The following is a 25,486-nucleotide window of genomic DNA, read 5'->3' as shown; positions in this document are numbered from 1 at the left end:
AGCTCCAAAAAACCCGGTCTTCTCGCCGACCACTTTTCTTTCCCCACCCCCACTTCACTGGCGCTCGCGACACTCACAACCTACGACGTCAACTCCAACACCTGAATGCGGCAAACCCTTGGTGGCGTTGTTCTCACGCTAGACAGGCCCCCTCGGGAATTGTAACAACTGCCCCGCGGGGTCCCCTGGAAATGCGGAGGGAAGGCCTCGCTGCGTCATTCGCGGCGGGTTTTGAGATGCCTCATGTCCGGAAAATTTATGTTACGCTCTCATTGTGAATTCCGTCTTGACTTGATCCGAATACTTTGTCAACTTGACATTTATCTAGTCTGTAGTTCATTACGAGCCGGCAGGAACCAGCTCTAGAACGACCATTCATTCCCACATCCTCACCACCCTCACCACCCTCCCCCCGTCTACACCCATCCACCCCGTCCACATCATGACTTCCATCCTCATCACAGGCGGCGCCGGCTTCATCGGCCAGGAGCTCGCCGCCGTCCTGGCACAGCAGTCCGACATATCCATAACCCTGACCGATCTCACCCAGCCGCCCGTCCCGCCGACCCCGGCCGGCCAGGGCAGCAACGTGACCTTCAACTGCGTCGCGTCCGACCTGACCAACCCCGAGGCTGTGGCCACCATCTTCGCCCAGAGGTATTCGGCAGTCTACACGCTGCACGGCCTCATGTCGGGCGGGTCCGAGGCCAACCTGGAGTTGGGTCTGCGCGTCAACCTCGACAGCCACAGGCAGATCCTCGACTTTCTGCGCAAGACCCACCCGGGCACAAAGGTCATCTTCCCCTCCAGCTTGGCCGTCTACGGCCCCACCGGCCCGGGCGAGGTCGTGTCCGAGTTGACCTGCCCCATCCCGCAGAGCAGCTACGGCGCCGAGAAGCTCATCGTCGAGACCCTGGTCAACGACTACTCTCGCCGCGGCCTGCTGGACGGCCGCGTCGTGCGCCTCCCCACCGTCGTCGTCCGGCCCGGCGCCCCCTCGGCCGCCGCCTCGTCCTTCGCCTCGGGTATCATCCGCGAGCCGCTCCGGAACCAGGCCAGCACCCTGCCCGTGCCGCTCGACCTCGAGATGTGGGTCGCTTCCCCGGCCACCGTGGTCAAGAACCTGATCGCCGTCAAGGACGTCCCGGCCGAGAAGTTTGGCCTGTGGCGCACCGTAAACCTGCCCGGCATAACCGTCACGGTGCGCGAGATGCTGGATGCGCTCGAGGCCGTCGGCGGAAAGGACAAGAGGGCGCTCGTCACGGAGGAGAGGGACGAGAAGATTGAAAAGATTGTCTGCAGCTGGCCCTCAAGTATGGACACATCCAGGGCGCAGAGCATGGGCCTTGCGGCTGATGTGCCCATCTTGGAGACGGTCAAAGCCTTTGCCAAGAGCGAGGGGCTGTTATAGCGATTCATACTTGACGAGTGTGTTTTTGTTTTGTTTGCTTTTGATCAGTTTTAGACAATTTAATGCCCTTCATGGGAAATTCATGTGATCATATCCAAAATCCAGACCCCCTACGGCCCCGTTGAAGTCCAAAAATGATGTAGTGCCGAGCACAAAATCTGGGCTGAGCACGTTGTTGAACATGACTGGCGTCTCGACCATGCCGCCGTTCATGCTGCCGTCGAGCGTCCCATCACCAAAACCGCTGTTGGGATGCGGAGGCTGCATCCCGTCGTACATGGCGCTGGGAGGCAGTGTAGTTTGATCACTGCTCCCATCTCCAACCATGGCGGCGTCGACACGCATGTGGAACCCGCCGTCGACGGTTTGTAGCAGCTTCTTGGCAGATTTAGCCAAGCCATCTGCCATCAGGTGGACCAGGTGCCACTTCCCAACCCTGACCTCCCTGAATCGGCCCACTAACCTGCCGGCCAGGTCGCTGACAAGTCCCACCTCGACCAGCCCGTCTTCGCGTCGACGGGTCGCGATCTTGAGGAGAAAAACGCAAGCAAAGGCTGTCATGGCATGCAAATATGACGGCATGCCTCTCAACCCCTCGCCAATGTCCGGGTCGTTGAGCAGCAGCTCGACAATGGTGGTCGCGGCGGTCACGGCACCTGTTGCGGCGCTGCGGAAGACGGCCGGGATAGGCTCGCCTGGCGTTAAACCGCGAAATACGTGACTGAAGAGATACAGCTTGGCGAAATGGTAGTGAATAAGGGCACCCTTTGCAGGGAACTCGCCGATTGCTTGGAAATGCTCTGTTCATGGTCAGCATCAAATGTAGATCGAGCAGCAAAGTTGATAGGAGATAGAGCCTTACTCTTCAAGACGGTGGACCAGTACCCGATCCAATGATCCAGCTGGCGACTAAAACTAGCAATCTGCGACGAGTAAACGAGCGGGATGGCAGATCCGTTGTCTGGGCCGAACAGCTCATGGACGCCCGTCAAAATGATGTGTAGCGCCACCTGGCTGATCAGCCTGCGGTCGTCATCAGTCGCCACCGGAGATGCCAAAAAGTCCTCCCAGCCTTGTATGGAAAAGTCCTCACGGACGAGCGATGGTCGGCCGTAGAGAATCGAAAGATGCTTGTCGCAAATGTAGAGGTTGTACCAAAGTCGCATGCAGTCGGCCGCGTCTTGTGCAGCAGCGGCGGCGGCCGAGTCCGTCAGCATCCCGTCGTTTGTTGCGTCGTGGTTGCTCGTCCTGTTGTTCGTATTGTTGATGTTGCTCACTTGGCTATCGGGCGTCTGCCCTTGCCGCTGTAGATTTGGTTGCCCCGAGCGTCCTGGACTGATGGTTTGATTCTGGCCATGCGCGACGACGCGGTGGTAGTTGGCCACAAGGTTGACCTCGGTAGCGAGACGGATGGCCATTCCTGACAGTGTCCACGAGACGTCGCTGAGCCAATAACTTGCGATGCATAGTGCCCTCAAGTGGTCACGGTTAATCCTTCGCTCAAAGACGGAGTCGAACACTGATCCAGATACTAGTCGCCGGAACTCCCGGTTACATATTGGATACAGTCGGTTGCTCCCAGAATCATGCATGGCCGCGACGGTGAGGATGCATGCCGTCAACAGGGGGCTTTGTCGACGCAGGTCGTCCAAGGTTTTCCACTTGCAGTTGCTGCCGTAACCGATGCGGTAGATGAAGTGGTCCAACCGGTCGACGTACAGCTCAAACAACTTTTGCGCGTCGGCGAGAGTTATTTGCCCGTCCGAGATAAAGTCCCTTAGTGACGCTGCATTTGTGCCTGGCTTTTGTGCAGCCCCTGGGCCACTCGAGAGTCGGTGACCGTGTTGATGATGCTCAAGAGAGCCGGACGTTTGAGTACCGTCTCCGTCGTCATTTCCCCTCAAAGACTTGAGCTTGGTTAGGTAGTATACAGACTGCATGGGGACATCTGGTGATTGTGGCAGAAGTTTGGGTGAGTTATCCGTGGATGGACCGGCCTCTACCTCATGATGCGGCTCCAGGTGGTTCGCAGACGTCAAATTGTCGGGTCCAGGTCGGTCGAGGGAGCTGCGTAGCGGTGGCAGCGACGGCAGGCCACTGTGGTCTCGCATATTCTGCACTCCTGCGTGAAGCATCTCTAGGTCGGCAATGATGTCTTGGTGCCACTGAGAACGTTCATCCATGAGCATCTGAAGACTCTTGCTCAACACGCACGAAAGATTCCTCTCCTTGCAGCGACGGCAAGGAGGGGTGCCCTGGTCCATATGACATCGTATCTGCAGCCAAGGTTAGAAATGGTGAAGGTGTGGTATGCGGTGCTTCAACCCCCGGAATGTCAGGCCCAGAGTGGTGCACAGACAAGGCGACTGACCTTTTGCTTTCGACATGCTGCACAAGCTTTGACCTTGCGCGAGATCTCGACCTGCTGTGGGACCGGTGGCGGCGCCGAGACGGGTGGATTCTGAAGCGGATGTGGACGGGTTTCTACCGAGTCCCTCCGGATGCTCTGGGCGCGGCCCAAATTCACACTGCCAGGAGATCCAGAAGCACTTAGTTTTCGGGGTCCGCTCTGGCCATTCAGGTCCTGTAGGTAAGGTTGGTGTTAGTTAATGGTCGGCGGTCAGCTGATGGCGAGCCCAAAGATAACCGGCGTCGTCCAGTCAAACGGCACACCACACCGGGGAAGCTCACGTGAGGAGATGACCCTGCAACATCGGGAACCGGGTTGCTTTCTTGCCACGTTCTTTTCGGCATTCTTTTCATTTGTTTATTTTGCTGCGGGGTGTTTCCCGGAAACCACGCCACCGACAAAAATCGATGTACCAGTATGGCCTTGGTTATACTGTCCAAACTCAACAACAAATACGCCTCAAAGCGCCTTGAAACGCGGCGGCAGTCAAGTCACAGCAGCAAAAGAATCTGCAAGACGAAACTGAGGGGATCGGATGCTGGCTTGTCGGGGAAATGAAATGGAGAACAAATGGGGGTCCAGGGCTTTAGCAGGTCAGGCATTCCAATTCAACCTAATTGATTGGAGAGGTCCCATTGAATTGGATGGCTGGAGACCCCACTCGGGGAGTGGACTGCCCCGATGGCGGGGAAATTAGGGGGAATTTACTGGCTGGGAGTTTTGGCGAATGCACCCGCTTCACGACTCGTCTGATGATCGCAGATTTGTTTTTGTCTGGGTTGCATTGATGAGACGAAACCAAACAACCGGCTGGCGATTTGGCATTGCAAATGATGATATGCTCAGCAAGACCACAGATGGAGGGTCCAAGCAGGTAGGAACAAGGACTGGAAAGACTGGTAAAAGAGTTTAATTTAAATTTTTCATCCCATGCACACGAACCTCGAAAAGAACTGACAAGTGATGGATGCAGACAGAAAACATGCAAGACTGAACTAAGCATAAGCTAGTGCCTTCTAGAACCTTGACTAACACAAACCAGCATGCAACCAAACCCAAAAAAACAGCAAACAACAGACCAACCAACTACCTAGCCTCGATGTGCTCCGTCTGTTTCTTCCTCGCATCCTCCTCCTCGGCCAGCTGCTGCTCCTTTTGCACAATCATGTCTTGCACATCGTGGCGCACCTTCTCCTCCTCGGTCGGGTACGCATGACGCCACATGGTCCAGATGCTCCTCTGGAACAGGTCGTCCATGGACTCTATACTCCTGCCCTTGAGCTCGGGCAGGCAAAAGTACACAAACACGACGCCAATGTAGGTGAGCATGGCGTAGATCAAAAACGTCCCGTAGCCAAGCTGCGTCATCATGGTGGGAGTCGCCAGCGTGATGCCGTAGTCGACGATCCAGTTGACAAACAGACAGATGCCCATGCACACGGAGCGGATGCGCGGCGGGAAGATCTCGGCCGCCACCACGTACGGCGCGACCGAGTGTCCAAACGACCACCCAAAGGCATAGATGTAGATCCAGATGATGCCCACGATGCCGCCGGCCGGCGTACCACCGCCGCTGCCACCCTGGGAGATGCCGCCGCTGCCCTCGGCGAACCGAATGTACAGCGCCAGGTACAGCATGGCCGTGGCTTGCATTGTCGCGCCGACCATGAGCGGCAGCCTGCGGCCAACGCGGTCGACAATGACGGTGACGTAGACGAGGGTCGTGAACATCTTGACCAAGCCATACACGCCTGTGGTGAGCAGACTGGAAGAGCCGGACGGGACGCCGATCATGTTGAAGATGTCGGGAGCAAAGTAGTTGAGGCTGTCGGTGCCCGTGAACTTGTGGAACAGGAACAGCATGACGGCCAAGAAGAAGCGTCGCCGGTTGCTGGCGTTGGTGATGACGTCCTTGGCCACGACGAGGTAGTTGTTTCCGACGGCGTACTCTTGCTCCGCGTCGACCTGAGCGCAGATCTCCATGTATTCACGGGCCACATAGGGGTGCTCGGCGGGGAGGCCTCGGAGGGCGGTGATGTTTTTGAGGCCGAGGTCTTTTTTACCACGCGAGATGAGGGCGCGAGGGCTTTCGAGGACAACTGTTTGTGAGTGTTAGCAGACATTCGGTGAAAGGATATGCTCGCAAGAGGTCAAGTGGCCAAGTGGCGACTTACAAAATGTCAAGATGAACAAAGCCGCCCCTGGAATCATCTGGATGCCCAAAGCCAACCGCCAGCCAGTATTGTCGAGCTTGTTTGTCGCCCAGATGGACACGCCATAGTTGACCCAAAAGGCCAACGCCAGGCACGTCACAATCATGAGGTTGTACGTCGTCGTCAGGGATCCTCGGATGGACTTTGGTGCCACCTCGGCCAGGTATTGTGGTGCCAGCATGGACGTCATGCCGATGGCGATTCCGGAAAATAAGCGACCGGCGTAAAATACGCCCAGGTCGGCCACTTCCTGGAACGCACAGCCCAGGAGGAAGATACCGGCCGAGACGAGGACGGCATATTTGCGACCGAGGTAGTCGGATGCCGGTGCACCGAGGAGGGCACCACCGGCACCCCCTGCTGCTACCATTGCTGCTATGTTTCCGGCTGTGGGTGCGTCAGTTTTATCTCTTGACGGATTTTAATTTAAAAAAGTGTTTGAACAAGGACCAAAAACAACTAACACCTCGTGTCCCTCTCAGCTTCAGACAGTACATCTAGGCCAAAAGCATGCCTGAAAGCGGCCAGCTTCAAAACACCGCCAATGTTGCCAGTATCAAAGCCATAAGCGCAGCCGGCAAATGCGACAGTGACGCTGACAAGGGCGAGTTGTCTGTTGAAGATCTCCTTGGGGTCACTCTTCCAATCAGGGGAAGCCCACAATGAAGTGCCTCCTCCCATCTTGAGAAAATCCAAAGAAATATACTCGTCGGGGAATAATACAACCAAGAAAGTTTAATTGGAAAGCCAAGAGGTGACAAGGCTGAAGCCAAGAGCAATTCCGAGTCGTCAAGGCGAGAATGGAAAGTCAAGAGCTTGGCCGGTAGGGTTGGGTTGGCTCGCCAAGGGACTGGGCGTTCAGCTAACCTTTTTTATATCAAATCATCCTCCCCTTTTACATTTTACAACAACCGGTGTGGTACTGGTGTACGCAACCTCCCACATTTCCTTTTTACGTGGAGACTGGGGATTCTATGGGGAATCAGCAGGACACCTAGCCAGTCAAGCCAATGTGCAACCAATGTGGGACTCCATGTTTTGGTTCTTCGTCTCCAGCCTATTGTTGGGTGCGCTATACCCAGGTCCACATCACAGCAGGTTGGGGTTGAGGGGGGTTCAGGACTGATTCCCGGGGCAATCCAGGAACTTCCCTGTTCTCTCCACACGAATTAAGACTGGGGATTTTTTTGGGTTGCAAACTGAGAAATGTTCTTTGGTTTCCTGCTTAACGTTGGCGGCCGTGAGATCCGGCCGACGCTAATGTTACAATTTGATGCTCTAGCGTCTCATCAAACAACTGTTTATTATGTGCGCACATTGACTAGCAAGCCGAGAATCCACTTGTTTTGATTCCCTGCCAAGGCGAAATTGGAGCAAATCTCGGAGAAGCGATTCAGCAAAAAGAAAAGGAAAGAACGGCGAGAAGCCCGAAGAGCAGGGGAGAAGTGCAACCTCCGCACACACCCCACATCCAGCGACCATGGGCGGTGCGGGGAAATACGCTGTTCATGGATGTTGGGGTATGGTATGACATGACGATAGAGGAATAGTCTTTTTATCCTACTATTCGCATGCCGGAAATCCATTTTGCATCCAGAGGAGAACCCCTTGACTTGTCTTGTCTACCCAAGGTACCTTGCCTAGCAAGTCAACTTCTTTCCTCGTTTTTGTCATTGGAGTTAATCCCGCCATCTCCAACACACAACCACCCCGGCCTCACACATCCACCACAATGGCCTCCGCTGTCGACTTCCACGCGGACCTCCGCGTCACCAGCACGGCGCCACCGCGTACAGAGGCCTACATCCCCGCCTCGACCATCCAAGTCCACGCATCAAACCTCCTCCTCCTGCCGTCGGGCGAGCTGTTATGCGCCTGGTTCGGCGGCTCCATGGAGGGCATCTCAGACATCTACATCTGGCTCTCGCGCCTCGCGCCGGGCGCCAAGGAGTGGACCAGTCCTCTGCAGGTCTCCAAGGACCCGGGGCGCAGCGAGCAGAACCCGGTGCTCTTCCTCGACGAGAGGTCCGGCAACCTCTGGTGCATCTACACGGCGCAGGAGCACGGGGCCCAGAACAAGTGTCTCGTCAGGCGGCGCATATCCAGCGACCTCGGCAAGACCTGGGGCGAGGCCGAGGAGCTGTTCTCCGACCGCGGCATCTTTGTCCGGCAGCCCATCGTCGTCCTCAAGGACAAGAACGGCCCCGGCAAGGACGTCTGGGTCTTGCCCGTCTTCCACTGCCGCGCCGAGGAGGGCGTAGAGTGGGTGGGCAACGACGACGTGTCGGCCGTGCGGTACTCTGAAGACTCGGGCAAGACGTGGAAGGAGAGCATGGTCCCGGAGTCGCGCGGTGCCGTCCACATGAACATCCGCCCGGACCCGTCCAACCCTGGCAAGTTTGTCGGCGTGTACCGCAGCCGCTGGGCCGACAACATCTACCTGTCGCGGTCAGACGACTGCATCAACTGGACCAAGCCCGAGCCGACGGAGCTGCCCAACCCCAACTCGGGCATCTGCCTGGGCGTCCTGCCGAAATCCGGCAAGCTGGCCATGGTATACAACGACTCGCGAGCCACGCCCGACATGGTGCAGCGCACAGGACTGTACGACGACATCGAGACGGACGGACCCAAGCTCAAGAAGCAGGCCGTCATTGGCGACAAGGCCGCCATCTGGGGCACGCCGAGGAGCAGGATGACACTGGCGTTGTCGAGCGACGGTGGCCGCACGTGGCCCGAGAAGCGGTTGCTGGAGGAGGGCGATGGCTTCTGTCTCACAAACAACTCCAAGGAAAAGTTGAACAGGGAGCTGAGCTACCCGAGCATCTTTGTGGCGGATGATGAGACTATGCACATTGCCTTTACTTTCTGGAGGCAAAGGATCAAGTATGTCAAGGTTACAGCGGACTGGCTCAAGGGCTAGATTAGAATTAATTTACCAAAATAAAATGATGTGATCGAGATAAAATAACCGAAATTACAAACTTCTTGATCATTATGCTTTAATTGTCGCTAAAAAAGACCATTTATTTTTATTTCATTCATCATTTAAAAGCTCAGCCCCTCAACGGAATCGCCTCCTCGGCCTCCTGCAACACACTCATAGTCTTGACTGTCCACTCCCTCGCGGCCTCACCAACCTCCAAGTACGGCTTGCGGGGCGCAAAGACCATCCTGTCCTCGATGCCGAGGTGCTTCTTGCCAATGAACCACCAGGCGCCGTACTTTGTCTGCGCGAGTCCCTTTTTGCAAGCCCACTCGGCGTTGCTGACCAGCTCCTGCAGCTTCTTGGCCTCGTCCTTCTTGCCCTCCACCCAGAGGTCGTACACCTTGGCCGTGGCGCGAGGGAAGACGTTGCCCATGCCCGTCACGCAGCCGACGCCGCCGCCCTCGAGCGTCGGCACCAGGTAGTCGGCCGACCCGCCGTACACGGAGAACTGGGCCGGAGAGAACTTGGACGCCAGGCGCACGACCTTGCCCACGTTGCCGCACGTGAACTTGACTGCTACGACGTTGGGGTGCTCGGCCAGCGTGGCGATCTGGTCAGAGTCCAGGTCGATGCCGCCAGTGACGGCAGGGAACTATAGGAGAGGAGGGGTTGTTGTTGTTAGTGTGATGCATCTTCCAAAACAAGTAATAAAAAAAATCTCACATTGTAAACAACAATCGGCAGCGGGCTAGCGTCCGCAACCTCACGGTAGTAACCCAGCAGCGCATCCTGGCTGACGGCCTTGGCCCAATAGCTGGGCGGCAGGAGCAGGCCAAAATTTGCACCAGCCTCCTTGGCCTCCTTTGCACAAAGAATAGTCTCCCGCGTGCTCTGGGCGCTGATGCCAGCCACCAAGGGGTAAGATTCCGGCAGGCCCGCCTCGGTCACCGCCGCGCGCGCCATCTTGAGAATGGCTTGACGCTCGGCACGGTCGATGAGGGCCAGCTCGCCGTTGGTGCCGAGGTACACGAGGCCGTGCTGTCCGGAGCGGAGGAGGTGCAGAGCGTGCTTCCTCATCGACTCGAGGTCGATCTCCTGGGCGGCATCTGGCTTGTAGAGGGTCAGAACCGGGGTGTAGACTCCCGGAGGGAGGGGGTTTGATTTTGTGGCGATTGCTGAGGAAGGCATTTTTTTTTGGATGTGAAATGTGATTTTTGCGTGAAAATTAGAAGTGAAATGAAGAGATTTGGTTGATGTGCTAGGCGTTGAGCCGATATTAGATAGGTCAATAAGTGGCTTGTTATGTTGTATACAAATATTTAGCGCTATGAGTGTGTATTGAGAAATGCAGTAAAATCCAATCCCGTGTTCTATTGCACAACAGCTAGCTATACACGAACCAGGATCAAAACTGCAACTCCGACATCGAAACCGACCCCTCCATTACCCACGGCGGGCACTCCGTGTCAAGCCCACGTCATGCTCCCCCGCGAATCATTCAGGTCAGGGGGCTTGACAGAGGGTCCTTGTCAGTAGTGGATTCCAAGGGGCCGGGCGGTCTTCTTGCCGATATTGGTCTTTCCAAATTTCACCTACGGTAGACCTGGTCGCAAGTCTTCGTAATAAAGTGGTACCTTGACTATTAAGTACGACGAACTGGGATCCACAGATTACCATTTTACCGACTGGCACTCCCCGGCAGGCAAGCTATGGAATGTTTTGCGAAAACTGGATGCTGAACTAACACTTGAGTGTGTCATTAATCTATAGATCAACAAAGACCTGAACAACTATGTATGTTCTGAAAAACAAAATCTGGCCATCCATGGCAAGATGTGACAAGTAGGATCCATATCGCCGTACAATGTAAACAAACAACCACATTACAACCGAGCCTTCGGTTTCCACTTGATCCACGGGTGGTCTTCTGCCGACCTGACTAGGTGCTCAATGTCTGCCGTGTTCACCAAACCGGGATGTGCTTCATCGAGAGAGTTGATACCGCAGAGCTTCATCGACACTTCAAGCTCGTCCTTGAGAACTGTAGTGAATAGGATAATTAGCAATCAGCCATGTTGGCCGTGGCGACGACAAGCAAAAGAAAAACTTACTCTGACACAAGTGCGCACAACCCTCCTCGCCATATGCAAGCGAGTAAAGGAAAGGCCTCCCAATACCGACTGCAGTAGCCCCCAAGCAGATGGCCTTGAGGATATCTGATCCACGTTGAAAACCACCATCCACAATAACCTCGAGATGATCAAACACCTCCGGGCAGTACTTGTGCAGCTCCAAGAGCACCAGGATGGCTGGCTGCGACGTGTCCAGTGACCTGCCGCCGTGGTTGCTGAGCATGATGCCCTCGCAGCCGTACTTGACGGCCAACCTCGCATCCTCGGCACTCTGAACGCCCTTGAGGATTACAGGCAGACCAGAAACCTCCTTGATCCAGGCAATGTCCTCCCAGATCAGTCGCTTCTCGACGTAGGCCGCCATCAGCCGGCCCATGCCGCCACCCTTCTTGTCGTTGCTGGCCACGGCACCGCTGACCGCCGACGCGATGGCTTCGGCCGCGATGCGCTCGTCCGCCTCTCGCTTTCCGGGCACCGGCGCGTCCACGGTCACAAAGATGGCCTTGATACCCAGGTCCCGTGCTTTGCGGAGGAGATCGGCCGTCTTGTGGCGCTCGTGGTTGACGTACAGTTGGAAAAAGAAGGTCTGCCGTGGCCTAGCCGTCAGCTCGTGCAGCTCGTCGGCCGGCAGCGAATCTGAAGCGGATGCGATGGCCGATAATGGGTATGATGCGTTGTTTGAGATGCACTGGATTACGCCCTCCTTTGCGGCGCCCCGTGCCAGCGCCATCTCACCGTCAGGGTGTGCCAGGCGCGCCATGGCGGCTGGGCTGATGAAGAAGGGCACGGCCGAGTCGTAGCCCAGGATCTTTCGGCGCATGCTCGTTTGCGCCACGTCGCGCAGCACCCTTGGGCGGAGCATGATGCGACGCAGGAACGACTGGTTCCACCCATGCGTGTTGAGATCTGTTGCCGCCGACGAGTAAAAGGCCCATGTCTTGGCCGTAAATGTGTGAGAGGCAACATCCCGAAAGTCTTCGGCGCTGATGTTGGAGTAGAGATCTGGTTTGCGGTAAGGGACTAGAGTGTTTGTGGGGGTCGGCGCTTGTTGTTGCATTTCTATCGCCTCGGTCTCGGCGCCCGGTGCTGCACTATCGCTGGTGGCAGGTATGAAGGTGCCCTTGAACTTTTCCGGAGCCAATGTCTCCTCGAGCATCCCAGGCGCGTGGATGCCATCATATGCGGCCGTTGCATCTTTTCCTGCGTATTGGAGGATGACTGTAGGGAGTTATTAGATTGTCTTTGCAGAAAATAGAAGCCGAGGCTACCTACTCTCCGAGCCGCCTGGGTGCTCATCCAAAAACTCGGTCACATCCCAGACCTTTTTGTGCACCGCAATCCAGCAATCATCGGGCGACTGATGCCGCCCTAGCTCTTCGGCCGTTAATGTTGTTTCGGCAGCCATTGTGTGTGCGGATGAGGAAGGATGAGAGGATAGGAGGTAATAGAGAGCGAGCAGCAGGCAAGACTTGGGACGTCTGCAGACCAAGTCCGATGCGGATTGTGGATATGAATATTTCGGTTTTAGAGCGCCCAGAGGACAAGGAGCAGTCGCGCAGGTCACCGCTTATCCATTGGACATTGGGGATCCAGAAACACATGGCCAAGGTGGACCGCGGATCATGGACACGGCGCCGTACGGACTGGATGCCATCCTTGAGTGCCGAGGGTGGACTTGAGGCAAGCTTAATGGCGATGGGGGGTGGACAGGTCGGGAAGGAGGGTTGAATGGATGGCTGAGATGCCAGCTCGGGTAGGGGTGGGGTAAATGTGGGGTACTCGGTGTCAATTCCCCCGCGGACTTCTTCCCGCGGGCTACTTAACCCTAACCCGGATGCTACTGCTGAGTACTTTACGTGGTAAGGCCAACTTCATGAGACAGCAAGCAAAGAAATCTTGGCAGACTGCAAGATTTTATTACTCAAGGCTACCTTGTCTTGCTTGATTGTCTCTACCTTACCCACTACAACCTAAACCAGGTCGTCTCCGGGAAAGTCTTGATTTACCCATTTATGCTTGAAATCACTTCAGACACACGGTCGCACATCGTTCTCTAGCAATGTTGACGCCGCCCCAATGGGATACATGCGCAACAGACGTCATCTGCATTTAGCCAGAATGGCAGAAGCAGATTATCATCTTGGCTTGTGCCAGAACACGGAGAGCCTCATCCGTCGTGGCGATCATGTCCTATACGGCCGAGGACCCGTGGCATCTTTGTGTGCAAATGAATATGGCAAGTTGACAACTTGACGGAGTTGTACTCAAACACATCATGAGAATTTGTATAATCACCCACGGTCAAAATGCAGCCCTCAATAGCGTCAATCTTGGCCTTCCTCATCGTGTCTGCAAACGCAGAATGTCAGAAGACGAGTCCTCTGGATGCTGTGCAAGAGACAACATGTGGCGTCCATTTGTTTGATCAAGACTCGAAATGGCAGGGCCCTGAAAGCTGCTTGGGCGAATACTGCATCTACTGGAACAGTGAATTCAACAATGGAATGGGCATCGCCGCCGTGACCACCGCAGAACACGCTCAATCAATCGCCAAGTTTACCGAGGAGATGCAGCTGCTACAAGATGACCCGCCCTATTTCAAGGCCGATATCCCAGGCAAGGGCAAGGGCGTCATCGCGAAGCGCAAGATTGCACTCGGAGAGACCATCATGATCCTACCGCCGACCCTGCTCGTTAGTGACGCGGCATATCAGGCCTTTGGTGGTGCGAGAAAGGCCAAGGGGAATGCACTGTACTCCAAAGCTTTGGAAAAGGTGTCTGCCACGGCGCGCGAGGAATTCCAGGGGCTTCATGGTCTCGACGCCGCGATGAAGCTCGACAAGAACGGCTTCACCGTATATGTCGGCTACACCGAGGAAAGCCAACACCTAGGAGTTTATGCCCAAGCAGCGGCCATCAACCATGACTGTCGACCAAGGTTAGTGTCTTGAATGCACCACAGTGATCATTGACTGATTCGCGCTACAGCATCAATTACCGTCTCAATGACATCACTCAAACCACTACTGCTGTTCGCGAGATACAGCCCGGCGAAGAGCTCAGCGTCAGCTACGTGGATCTCATGCTTCCACACAAGCAGCGACGCCAGCGCCTGCGCGACTGGGGCTTTGACTGCAAGTGCAGTAAATGCACCGCATCTGCAGCCGCCATCGCCCGCTCCGACGAAAATCTCAGCATGATACAATTCCTTGAGAGCGCACTGGACAGCCCCAACAGCACAGTAACAGGCGCTACAGGAGAACAGCTGGTTGCCCTGTACGAGGAGGAACGTCTGGACATTTACCTCGGGCCTACTTATACGCGCGCGGCGCTCAATTATGGGCTCTTTGGAGAAAAGGAAAAGGCGGTTGAGTACGCCAAAAAGGCTATCGCAGCCCTCGAGCGGCAGTATGGGCCATATGCGGCGGATATCCCGTCGATGCAGGCATTGCGGGATGAGCCGGAGAAGCACTGGAGCTGGGGGTTGAGAAAGTTGCCGTCGCTCAAAATCCCGATTCCAGATGACATTCCGAAACCGCCCATGAAGGAGTTGTAGATGTATGAGATGAGGACAAGTCAGGCAGCCAAGTCGCATCAGGCCATTGGCGCTAGAACTCATCAACACCACAACAGGCAGCATTACAGGCGGAAGATGGGATAAATGGAGCTTGTGTAAACTCTGACGCAATATTTACCAATTAAGTAGGTTACCAATTAACTAGGTACTCTTTAGCAGGCAACCGCCGGCCACAAAAGATTTTGATACAAGTATACACGTGACACCACGTGACATCGTGAACTCTGTTGCCATTGGAGTGGGGCATTGCTGCCTAGTGCTCATTTCAACTTGGAACGCGTTCCTGCCTGTGCAAGGAGAGTTTGGACGGCGCCGGCGCTCTTGGCGTTGGTAGGGCTGAGAAATGACATAAATAACGAAAGACAAGTGAGGCCCTTTTCGGGGTCTCACCAATTCCCATTTGTTTCCACGTTTCTAGTCTTCTCTCACTTCTCATGGTCGGAACGATCACTTGAGACTACCTTTTTACGACACACTTACATGCCAATTGGAACACCAAGATCGGCCTGCACACTCTCTACCCGTCAGAATGCCACCCCGACGCAGCGCTAGGGCCGCTGCGGCCGCTGCGCCATCTGCCTCCCAGCCCGCTTCGCAATCTGCCTCACCGTTGGAGGATTGTGTCGTCGCTATCAGCGGCGCCTTTCCCAACTTGACGCAGGCCCAGACCAAGGACAAAATCACTTCCCTAGGCGGCACAGTCTCGCCGTCCGTCAACAACAAAACCACACATTTGATCACCACCGAGCAAGACTTCTTGGCCAATACTACCAAGGTCAAGGCTGCCACAGCAAAGGACATCCTGATCGTTAGGTACGATTGGCTATCTGATTGTGAGACCAAGGGCAAGCGACTCCCTGAGAAGCAGTATGATGTTAGCGCCAAAGCCAATGCTGCGCAGGCCGTCGTTCAGTCTCAGCAGTCGCAGGCTGCTTCCAAGGCCAAAGGCACCAAGAAGCGCGCCGCCAGTGTCGCTTCTGATGACGAATCAGACAAAGACAAAGGCAAACAGCCGGCGAAAAAGAGAAAGGCCGCCAACGGCAAAGCCAATGGCAAAGCTAACGGCAACGCCGATGCTACCAAGCAAGAGTCTGAAGATGAATCAGAGCCCGCCAAAGCAAAACCTGCCAAGGGAAAGAAGGCTGTCAAGAAAGAGGTCGAGGAGGAGCCCAAGGTCGATGGGCAGGTTGCCAAGTCAAAGGATGTCCATGTTCCCCTGGATGAGGGATGCTTACTCAGCGGCTATTCTGTCTACATAGACTCCAACGGCCACATCTGGGACGCGTCACTCAACCAGACAAACGCGAGTAACAACAACAACAAGTTCTACCGCCTTCAAGTTATCAGGAACGCGCAGGGTGACTTCCAAACCTGGACTCGCTGGGGCCGTGTTGGTGAACGAGGCTCAACTGCAACGCTTGGTAGCGGCACAGAGGAGTCGGCGATTAGCCAGTTTGAGAAGAAGTAAGTATTCTTCAATCTAGATGTGTACACAATTTGCTGACCTGGAACAGGTTCAAGGACAAGTCAGGGCTTGACTGGGCCAACCGGATGGCGCCGCCCAAGCCCAAGAAGTACACTTTCATCGAACGCAGTTACAACCAAGACTCGGACGAGGAGGAGGAGGCTGCTGAAGAGGAGGAGAAAGATGACAAATGGGTGCCTCCTGAGTGCACGCTCGAAGAACCGGTTCAGGATCTCATGAAGCTCATCTTCAACCAGCAGTACTTTGACGCGGCAATGTCGTCGCTCAACTATGACGCAAACAAACTGCCCCTGGGAAAGCTCAGCAAGCAAACCATTAGTCGTGGTTTCCAAGCTTTGAAGGAACTGTCGGCTCTCCTGGATGATTCTTCCATAGCCGCGACGTTATACCCTGACATGACTGTCCAACAAGCCATCGAGCATCTGTCCAATGCTTACTACTCTGTCATCCCACACGCCTTTGGACGCAACAGGCCTCCCGTTATTCAGGAAAGCAGTCTCCTGAAGAAGGAGGTTGAATTGATGGAAAGCTTGAGCGACATGAAGGACGCCTCCAACATTATGGGCAAGGACAAGGTCGGCGATCCAGTACACCCGTTGACCAAGATGTACAACGGTCTCAATCTGAGGGAGATGACGGCTCTTGAGAAAGATTCCAACGAGTACCGTTTGCTCAAGGAGTACCTCAACGACTCGCGGGGTCAAACACATGGCCACAACTACACGGTCCGGGAGATCTTCCGTATCGAGCGTGAAGGCGAAAAGGAGCGATTCGAGAAGCAGTCGCCCATCAGCGACGCTGGAGATCGGAGGCTTCTGTGGCACGGCTCGCGTGTCACCAACTATGGAGGTATCCTCAGCCAGGGTCTCCGAATCGCGCCACCCGAGGCTCCTGTGTCGGGTTACATGTTTGGCAAGGGCATCTACCTGGCAGACATGTCATCGAAATCGGCCAACTACTGCTGCTCTTACATCTCAGGGAATGAGGCGCTCCTCCTGCTCTGCGAAGCGCAGCTTGGCGACCCCATGCAGGAGCTGACCGACTCGGACTACAACGCTGGCGAGAATGCCGCAGAGAAGGGGATGTACTCAACGTGGGGTCGTGGTATGACTGGGCCCTCAAAGTGGAAGGATGCTGCCGGTGTGCATGATAGCCTCAAGGGCGTCAAGATGCCCGACACAAGCGTCAAGCCGGGCAATACGAACTATCCCAATGCGTGGTTGCAGTACAACGAGTACATCGTCTATGATCTGGCGCAAGTGCGCCTCCGGTACCTGTTGCGGGTCAAGATGTAATTCTTTGGCTGGCATGCAGATGACCGCAAGTGGTTGCCTATATCCTTTTGGTCGGTGGACGGGACGACCATGAAACCAAGGCTGGTTGCCATTTATGATGGCTTCAAGAGCATGATGACATACGACCCACATTTGCTTTATATACAAGTCTCTTGCTAATTTATGAGGATGTTTCATGGCAACTCAAAATTTCTGGCTGTTTTATTTCATCATACAAGCTCTAGCATTTTCGAATGAAGACGATGGTTTGCAGTTGTTTGCACTGATTGTGATAAAACTAATGAAAGATGTACTTGACAACAGCTACGAGGCTCAAGAATGAGGATACCCAGACCAACACAAGAACGGCTTCAGAAGTGTACAGACATGCAGGTGCGCGCATCGGCGACGGCCCGCAGCACCTCCTCGAGGCTTGGCACGTAGACCGAGTCCACAATCCTGTCGACCCTGACCCCCAACATCTCCAGATCCCTCCGACGCGCCGGCTCCAGCCCCCTGACCGCCATCTGCACGCGCTGCCGGACCTCGACGACGCTGCTCTTGACGATGACGCCGGTCAGCTGATGATAGCCAGGCTCGCCACGGCGCGGCCACAGGCCGAGGTCGAGCAGCTGGCCCCGCAGGGCCTCGCGCTGCTCCCGCGCGGACTCGGAGCCCTCCCTCGCCCTCCGGCGCAGCACGCGGCGCGTCTCGAGGACCTCGGCGCAGGTCAGGCCCATGCACTCCTGGCGCGGGGTGCGCAGCACGCGGCACAGCTCGCGGACGGCCTCGCGCAGGACGTCGTCGGCGGGCAGGTGCAGCCACAGCGGGCGCGGCGACGGGGTGGTGTCGACCAGCGAGGCGTCGGCGTCGGCGCGGCAGTGGAGCAGGGCGGCGCGCGCCACGCTCGCCCAGTGCAGCGGCATCTTGGCCTGGGCCGTCGTGTACAGCAGCGCGGCCACGACGGGCGGGCCGAGCCCCGCGATGGCGGCCGCGTCGGTCGGCAGGATGCTGTCTGCCCAGCCGTGGGCGAACTGGCTGGCCTGCTGGGTCTGCGTGGGGGTTGCGGTCGGGTCCTGCGCCGCGATGAAGACCAGGTAGGCGAGCACGAGGTGCCAGTTGGTGCTGGTGATGGAGTGGCCGGCCAGAGGGTCGCGGTCGTTTCGGAGGGTGGCGAGGTAGATGGATAGTGCGGTGCGCGGGGGCTCGCTGTCGGGGCAGTAGAGGATCAGAGCGCCCGAGTCGGGGTGGCGTTGGCTGTTGAGCAGGGGTGTCGGCGTGGGGTTGTTTGGGGCCTCGACGTTGGGAGGGTTGCAGGATGGGCATTGGGCGGTCGGGAGGTCAAAGGTGCTGCGGCTAAGGCCGCCGTCGAAGAAGATGGGGATGCGGCAGACCGAGTCTCGGAAAGGGGTGTTGGGCGGAACGGGCGGAACCGTAGCCGGGGGAGCTTCTTGTTGCTGAGAATCCTTGGGCTGGGCCGGAGCGGCATCGTCCTCGCGCGGCATGTCTCGGAATTCCTTGTCGACCAGATACTCCCACACCCTTGCCGCCCTACGATCCTGCTGCTGGCTGCTGGCGCCACTCTGCGACGGCGCCGCGGTGGGACAGGTGCTCCAGTTTCCCTTGGCCGCACGCGCCTCTTGCTGCTCGGCCGACAGCCGCATCTGCTCGAGAATGGCCGTGCGGCGGCGCTCCTCCCTCTTGAGCCTGTCGAGGTCGTCCTTGTACTGCCGGAAGAGGTCCCGGTACTGCTCCTTGGTGACGGGTCCGTTGTCGGCGGCGAACAGCCCCACCATCATGTGGGCGTATTCCTCGCTGGTCAGGACTGGCGTCGCGCTGGCGCGGTTGCTGGCCGGCGGCGTGGTCGGCCTGGGCGTGGCATCGCTCGAGACGCTGCTCGGGGGAGGCGGCGCTGCTGGTGCCTGCCAGGGCTCGAAGGCTGGGCGGAGGTGGCCCTCGCGAGGTCGGCTCTGGTGGATGGGTGGACGGTGCTGCGCCGGGTGGGCGGAGTGAGGCCGTGGGGTTGCCCTGCGCTGTTGGTCGTTTTCGTGGAGTCGAGTCAAGCCCGGAGCTGGCCGGGGGTGGAATTGGAGGCCTTCCATGAAGGGCAGGTTCTGAGTGGGCTGCGCGGGGCGTTTTGGGATGGACTCTTTGAAGAGCTTGCCCCAGGCGTTGGTCAAGAAGGAGAGCGGGCTGGAGATTGGGTCAGCTGCGTCGCCAAGTGGATAGACAGCTTGTGGTAAAGAGGGCTCTCACCGTGTGTTTGGATCACGAGGTAACGTCATGGTGGGGGTTTGGGGCTGGCTCGGCGATGCGCAGAAACTCCAAGGGGGGATGAGGTCGGCAGTAACTGGAATGATGACTGTCTTGATTGGAAAGTAATTCAGAAGCGTAAAGTCGCGCAGATACAGAGAGGTGTGATGCTGTGCCCGAGATCAGGATGCTGAGCACCGGCTTTAGTGCTTCAGTGCTTCAGTGCTTCAGTGGTAAATATATTACCAGGTTACGGCTGATGAACCCTTCATGCGGCCCTGATGATCACTACCTTGCAGTTCAAAGAACGCCTTTGGAGGACTTGCATGGTTTTGGATAATCGATCCTCAAAGGGACGGACATGCCGTGCAGTCATTAAAACAGTCACCGGGAAAGCCGCATCGCCTTTGGTTTTCGCAACAAAGCACATCCGCTACTCATTCTAAAATAGCGACATCTTTTCAACAGAAAGTGGGCGTAAAGAATGTGGAGGCAAAGTTATTCTGTCCACCATGGAAGAAAGGAACAGCGGGTGGCAGCCTGCAGCGGCAACCTGCTGCAGCCTTTTGGCCTGCATGTGTACCGGATAATGCACCATGGATGCGACAAGGAATAAGTTGGTCTCGTTTTGTTCATGTGGCGGTTGCCGGCCGATTCATTGAGCGAATTCTGGAACCAACTGGCTCACAGTGTTAGGAAACTAAACAGGTCGACAGGCCATTGTTTTGATCGATCAACGGCCAACACGTCACCAGGTCCAACATCATACTTCGTTCGCAAGGTTGCTCACGTGGGCACTTTTTAATCTAGCCTGCGACACCCAAAGCTCGTCAGGAAACCAGTCCCGCAGCCGCCCGCCCGGCCGTCCAGGGGCTGGGTCCAACTCCTGCTCGTCGCGGCCGCTCAGTTTGATGCCGAGCGCCATGCCCGACAACCAACACCAAACCATTCCTTCGCCCGAAAACCCAGCCGCGACCCACTCCGCACCGGGCTTTCCATCAGAGCCCTGCTTGTTTTTGACCGTCCTGCCCGTAGTCTTTGCGTCTAGCTTCCCAACCAGCGGCAAAAGATCCCCCGTGAAATCCAAGATGCCCGACCACGCCTCCTTCAAGCCGCCGCCGACGCCCCAGTTCGGCGCAAACACTGCGGGGAAAACACCAGCCACGTGCGCGAGCGTCAGGCCGTCGAGCGGCGCCCCGTCGTCCGCGACGCCGAGCATGTCGGTGCCGTGTTTCGACGAACGGAAAAACCCTCCGCCCAGCATCAGGTCGCCCCGGTGCGGTGCGTCGCCATGCTCGGGCGGCAGCTGGGTGACGTAGTCGAAGCCGGTGCCGTAGATGACGGACCACGAGCGGTGGCGGCCGTGGCGCGCGGGGAACAGGTCGCCGGGCCGCTGCGCCGACATGTGCGCCTTGGCCGGCGTGACTTTGCCCCGCAGCCCGGGCACCAGGTGCGACACGTGGCCGCCGCTGGCGTGCACGACGTTGCGCGCGTGCAAGACGCCGCGGGGCGTCTGGACGGCAAAGGGGTGGCTTGGCGGGGCTTGCGGGTCGTCGACGGTGATGGCCTCCACCGGAGTGTGTGTTTCTATGGAAAGGACCTCGGGGTGTTTGGACAAGAGCTGTTGCCATATGCTGGTTACGAAGCGGTAGGGCCAGATGACGCCGGCTTTGTAGGAGACGGCGCCATGTACGGTTGGACCGACGCCGAATTTCTGTGGTTGCTTGTTAGAGTTTGAGGATGGATAATGGATTATTCCAATTTCCACAGCGTCCCTTGACTCTAGTTCACATACCTCCTGTGCCTCGTTCCGTTGCCAAACCTCGGCCTCTTCCTCGGGCAGCTTCGACCTGGTTTCGGCAACCTTTTTGACAGCATCATCAAAAGAACTCTCGTCTAGAAACAAATCCACCGTTTCCACCTCCTCAACGTGAGCCACGTCAATCCCCCGCGCACTGCAAAGGTCGACAAGAACGTCGAGATGCCTCCTTTGGAACCTGGTCAAGGCCGCCGCCCTCTCGTGGCCGAACCGCTCGGCAAGGCGCGGATAAAGCTCCCAGGGCGACGCCTTGATGTGGCCCCCGTTGCGGGAGGTGGCGCCGCCACAGAGATCCCTCGCCTCGAGGACGGCGACGCTGCCGAACCCCGCCCCCTCATCCTGCACGAGGGACCAGGCGACGGCCGCTCCGGTGATGCCCGAGCCGATGATGGCGACGTCTACCGTGCTCGGCAGCTCTGACGACTGCTGCCTGGCCAGGTGCGGATGGGGTGGGTCTCGTGTCCAGCGGGGCGTGGTGGGCGAGGGCACGGGGAGTCCCGGGGAGTTGGCGGCGCGCTCGAGCGCCTTTCTGAACTGGACGAGTGGGTCCAGCAGCGTGCGAAGCCCTGCGATTGCGCCCGAGGCCAGGGAAAGGACCGAGCCCATTTTTGGCAACAAGAGATAAAAAAAGGAAAAAGAACAAGTCAGCGAGTTGGCCACGCAAGCCACGCGCCCGCCTGAGTCTTTTGCCACTAGGGGTTGCAAACGCCGGCGTAAAAGACACGGGTTGTCCGATTGTGATCGACTGTATTGTTTCTAAATCGACGCGTACTATGCTATATTTACCAGGATGGCCCATGCGGGGCTCACGTGTAGCCGAGGTCCAATGATATTTGAGCTGTAGGTTTTTGGACATTGTTCTTGATCTTTACCAGCTAGGATAAAGTCCAGCCTTCCAGCGGAATAAATATAAATTCCGAGCTGCTTCCTTTGGTTGTGGTGCCTTGACAACATCTTTTGTTCAAAAAGTGCCAGAATTGCCCATTTCTTGGCGTGTTTTTACCTTGATCCTCGTAGGGTCTGTTTGCAAAGAGTAAGACGCCAGCGGAAAAATCTCAACTCCTTCAAGAAAACGCCAACATTGAATATTTTCAATTCCGGACAACCAGAGGGCGATTTTGGAACGATAGAAAACAAACACAAAGGTTAAATTGGTCAAGTTACGAGATTAACCGCTCTTTTTTGTGGACTTTACAAAATCTAGGCGAATCCATTAACTGTCGCACTATTATTGCCAGTCTCGAATGGTATCATGTTGAACGATACACATTGGTTGGGGTAAAAGACTGGACTCTGTGGGGGAATCTATTGTATAAGTCCAGGTATCCGGATGGGCTTCACGCAAAAGGGTGGGATAAGGAACGGCCTACAGAGGCACAGCACATTCCAAATACGGCTGCCTGTGAAAATATTGGACTGGCCCGTAGCCTTTTCGGCCGATATACAAGGGGAGGGAATAGGAAGGGAGCAGGATTTTGATTTTTGAAATGATCCTCATACTGCGCGACGGTTGCAACTTTATGTTTCCGGGTTCCGCGCAACCCGCTCCAACGTTTTGAGCAATTTTTTTGTTTTTTTTTTAATTTTATCATTCGAAACTAACCTGTTACAAAATCCGCCAAGCCGCTGTGGATGGGCAATCCCTTAATCAAAACTTCCTATTTTTACCTTTGTAAAAGTTAATTATCTTTTCCATTCCCTTCTCGAAATTTTTCTCTTTTGTTTTCGCGTCCGGTCGCTATGTCGTATAAAAGGATAACTGCAGCCCTCGTTTCAAATCATCATGATTTGAAATCATCCATCGCCTAGCGATAGCCGCTCTTTACTTAATATGGTAGGTTGTTTACTTATTTACTGGCACATATGATCACCCTAATCCTGCTGTCTCTTTTGTCAATCTGAAAAATGCTTTGCGTTCCATTTCTTGTCCTGGTCTTGTTATTCGGCAATGTTCTAGCATTAGCTCCCGTTTCCTCAACCCAAGGCCTCACAGCTGGCCAACAAATCCATCGCCGAGGCGTGCCAGACCCTGAAGAAAAAGAATCTTATGTGGTCGATCTTCAGCCTCCCACCGTCCTCTCGAAGTGCAACAGCTTCAACTGCCACGACCCCGATCGGAAACCCGAGGTCGGCGAAACGGTGGTGGACGGCAAAGTGCAAAAGATCCCCTTTGACCAACTGAAGCTCTGGAAAACCGTCGCCGACGCCTACGACTACATCGTCAAGAACTTCCCCAAGCAGTTCGCCTACATCTACCACATCGACGGCAACGCGATCGAGCCCAAAGCCGACCCCCGGACCGCCCTGGCCAAGATCTCGTGGTCCAACGTCGTCGGGTCCCGACTGATCGCGAACAAGAAGTTCAATCCCGTGGAGGAGCCAAACCGCAAGTTCAAAGCCATCAAGAAAAAAGGGGCCAGTCTGCTCAAGAGCTGCTTCGGGCTGGGAGGCGGCAAGAAGCCGGGCAAAAAGTGCAAGAGCACCGGGGCTGCCGCCCGCGCCGGTGCCAAGGTGCGTCGTGCCGCGGGCGATGATCAGGACGCCGAGGGGGATTGCGAGTGTGAATAGCCAGCTGCTCTTGTGGGCTTTAATGTGATACGAATAGGATAATTAATATAAAAAAAAGAATAAAAAAAAAGAGACAAGGTTACAGAAAGGAACCGCGTCTAGCCAACTGTCACGCAGGAATTCGTCAAGCTCGGCACCCAGGTATGTAACTATGTATCTTGATTGCTATCTCGAGAAACTCCTGAAAAGCGCTGGCGTCAATAATCAAGTCTTGCCAGCCAACGTTGATCCATCCGGCACTGTTGTTGGACTCTTCCCACGTTCCCTTTAACTTTCCGCATCCCCCGAGCCGTGTTCCTCGTCGGATTCGTAGCTGCGGAACCGAGTTGCTTTAGGTTTCGAGCGTGAATGCCAATCATGATGCGGCTCAATCGTGTCCCAACCTTTGACATAGTTCCAAGGAATCCGATGAGCCACGGCATATTCCTGTTCACTACCCCATACATAAGACCCACCGACCTTCCGGTACTCGTCTGCCATGTCGATAATTTTGTAGAGTCCTGCCGTTTTGATATGATAAATGTACCACGTGCGGCCGAGCGCTCGTCGTCGGACATGCTCGAGAGCATAGTCAAAGTTTGCCGTCGTTGAAATCCAGGGATCTCTATCATGTCCGTATATTGTTGGATCCATTGTGACGTGGTCGAGCGGCGTTATGCTATAGTCTTCCCCATGTCCGAGACTGGCGCCTAGGCTCATGAAGCCTCCGTACCTCTGGATGGTGCCCGGGTCGCGTGAATCGGCTCTATACAGAATATCGGGGAGGGATGCTGCAGTGTTTATCAGCAGCGGGAATGCAAAGGCAGAGCTGAGAATGAAAGTTGGCCTGAGCATCTTGGCACATTATGTGTCTTTTCTTTCGTGAATTGAGTACATGAGATGTGTGAAAAGAGGCAATCAGGATAGTTATGAGATGCGACTTTTTTTTCTTTTTAAACTTGAGCAAATCCGTCGACTGTTTCTACTTTCTAGTATCAACTTTTCTAGTCTTATAGCTAAAATATTGATATCTACTATAATCGAGAGCACCAGCTCTAATAGCACACTTAAATTTAGCTCGCATGAAGATTGCTGCATGACTTCAATTTACTTGGCGCCTGGCGGAACAGCCCGCAAGTACTCCCAAGTTCCAACATGTTGCCCTGTGCACATGACTACGCCAATAGGCAGGGTATACCTGGTCTCTTTGCGTCTATGACACTTTTGACATTTTCTTAATTGTACCGTTCAAGATGTTAGATTCCATATAAAAACTTTTAATATCCCGAATAAATACCCTAGTATAATAGCGACTAGCCTGGGAGTGGGGGCTAAAGGTAAAAAAAAAAGAAACAAAAACATGATCGGAAAAGCCCGACGCGCATCATAGTATAGCTCGCCTCCCCTGTCGACTCCAATCAATCGGGCTCGACGG

At 55.6% G+C, this 25,486-nt stretch overlaps 11 protein-coding genes across 11 annotated transcripts; 4 read left to right on the top strand and 7 right to left on the bottom strand.

Moving 5' to 3' along the window:
* Window positions 1-164: 164 nt before the first annotated feature.
* Window positions 165-4,473, bottom strand: MGG_08618 (uncharacterized protein). Its single transcript, XM_003710998.1, has 4 exons — window positions 4,103-4,473; window positions 3,783-3,995; window positions 2,274-3,687; window positions 165-2,211 (listed from the first exon to the last, which is right to left on the bottom strand). Exons 1-4 carry the CDS (start codon window positions 4,172-4,174, stop codon window positions 1,481-1,483), a joined length of 2,430 nt encoding a protein of 809 aa, XP_003711046.1. The 5' UTR covers window positions 4,175-4,473; the 3' UTR covers window positions 165-1,480.
* A 76-nt stretch (window positions 4,474-4,549) lies between these two features.
* Window positions 4,550-9,015, top strand: MGG_08616 (glycosyl hydrolase). The gene is made up of 3 exons (XM_003710996.1): window positions 4,550-4,720; window positions 4,795-6,427; window positions 6,517-9,015. The coding sequence occupies exon 3, from the start codon at window positions 7,767-7,769 to the stop codon at window positions 8,955-8,957; it is 1,191 nt and encodes a 396-aa protein (XP_003711044.1). The 5' UTR covers window positions 4,550-4,720; window positions 4,795-6,427; window positions 6,517-7,766; the 3' UTR covers window positions 8,958-9,015.
* On the bottom strand, window positions 4,783-6,817 carry MGG_08617 (H(+)/hexose cotransporter 1). The gene is made up of 3 exons (XM_003710997.1): window positions 6,499-6,817; window positions 5,996-6,421; window positions 4,783-5,920 (listed from the first exon to the last, which is right to left on the bottom strand). The coding sequence occupies exons 1-3, from the start codon at window positions 6,713-6,715 to the stop codon at window positions 4,908-4,910; spliced, it is 1,656 nt and encodes a 551-aa protein (XP_003711045.1). The 5' UTR covers window positions 6,716-6,817; the 3' UTR covers window positions 4,783-4,907.
* On the bottom strand, window positions 8,942-10,306 carry MGG_08615 (dihydrodipicolinate synthase). The gene is made up of 2 exons (XM_003710995.1): window positions 9,687-10,306; window positions 8,942-9,615 (listed from the first exon to the last, which is right to left on the bottom strand). Exons 1-2 carry the CDS (start codon window positions 10,149-10,151, stop codon window positions 9,091-9,093), a joined length of 990 nt encoding a protein of 329 aa, XP_003711043.1. The 5' UTR covers window positions 10,152-10,306; the 3' UTR covers window positions 8,942-9,090.
* Window positions 10,307-10,620: 314 nt separating this feature from the next.
* MGG_14264 (cytochrome b2) lies at window positions 10,621-12,782 on the bottom strand. The gene is made up of 3 exons (XM_003710994.1): window positions 12,368-12,782; window positions 11,075-12,313; window positions 10,621-11,004 (listed from the first exon to the last, which is right to left on the bottom strand). Exons 1-3 carry the CDS (start codon window positions 12,498-12,500, stop codon window positions 10,847-10,849), a joined length of 1,530 nt encoding a protein of 509 aa, XP_003711042.1. The 5' UTR covers window positions 12,501-12,782; the 3' UTR covers window positions 10,621-10,846.
* A 212-nt stretch (window positions 12,783-12,994) lies between these two features.
* Window positions 12,995-14,869, top strand: MGG_08614 (uncharacterized protein). Its single transcript, XM_003710993.1, has 2 exons — window positions 12,995-14,033; window positions 14,084-14,869. The coding sequence occupies exons 1-2, from the start codon at window positions 13,402-13,404 to the stop codon at window positions 14,649-14,651; spliced, it is 1,200 nt and encodes a 399-aa protein (XP_003711041.1). The 5' UTR covers window positions 12,995-13,401; the 3' UTR covers window positions 14,652-14,869.
* Window positions 14,870-14,976: 107 nt separating this feature from the next.
* On the top strand, window positions 14,977-17,664 carry MGG_08613 (polymerase 2 ADP-ribosyltransferase 2). The gene is made up of 2 exons (XM_003710992.1): window positions 14,977-16,136; window positions 16,187-17,664. The coding sequence occupies exons 1-2, from the start codon at window positions 15,202-15,204 to the stop codon at window positions 17,451-17,453; spliced, it is 2,202 nt and encodes a 733-aa protein (XP_003711040.1). The 5' UTR covers window positions 14,977-15,201; the 3' UTR covers window positions 17,454-17,664.
* A 109-nt stretch (window positions 17,665-17,773) lies between these two features.
* Window positions 17,774-19,717, bottom strand: MGG_08612 (uncharacterized protein; the record flags this gene model as incomplete). The annotated part of the gene is made up of 2 exons (XM_003710991.1): window positions 17,774-19,625; window positions 19,689-19,717. 2 exons carry the CDS (start codon window positions 19,715-19,717, stop codon window positions 17,804-17,806), a joined length of 1,851 nt encoding a protein of 616 aa, XP_003711039.1. The 3' UTR covers window positions 17,774-17,803.
* Window positions 19,718-20,448: 731 nt separating this feature from the next.
* Window positions 20,449-22,110, bottom strand: MGG_08611 (uncharacterized protein; the record flags this gene model as incomplete). The annotated part of the gene is made up of 2 exons (XM_003710990.1): window positions 20,449-21,399; window positions 21,481-22,110. The coding sequence occupies 2 exons, from the start codon at window positions 22,108-22,110 to the stop codon at window positions 20,449-20,451; spliced, it is 1,581 nt and encodes a 526-aa protein (XP_003711038.1).
* A 1,299-nt stretch (window positions 22,111-23,409) lies between these two features.
* MGG_08610 (uncharacterized protein) lies at window positions 23,410-24,072 on the top strand (the record flags this gene model as incomplete). The annotated part of the gene is made up of 1 exon (XM_003710989.1): window positions 23,410-24,072. One exon carries the CDS (start codon window positions 23,410-23,412, stop codon window positions 24,070-24,072), a length of 663 nt encoding a protein of 220 aa, XP_003711037.1.
* Window positions 24,073-24,339: 267 nt separating this feature from the next.
* MGG_08609 (uncharacterized protein) lies at window positions 24,340-24,906 on the bottom strand (the record flags this gene model as incomplete). Its single annotated transcript, XM_003710988.1, has 1 exon — window positions 24,340-24,906. One exon carries the CDS (start codon window positions 24,904-24,906, stop codon window positions 24,340-24,342), a length of 567 nt encoding a protein of 188 aa, XP_003711036.1.
* Window positions 24,907-25,486: the final 580 nt, after the last annotated feature.

Source organism: Pyricularia oryzae, chromosome 1 (genome assembly GCF_000002495.2).
Source record: "Pyricularia oryzae 70-15 chromosome 1, whole genome shotgun sequence".
In the NCBI taxonomy this organism is placed as follows: Eukaryota; Fungi; Ascomycota; class Sordariomycetes; order Magnaporthales; family Pyriculariaceae; genus Pyricularia; species Pyricularia oryzae.
Note: the sequence above shows the minus strand (reverse complement) of the source record. Positions and strands in the feature narration are given on the sequence as shown.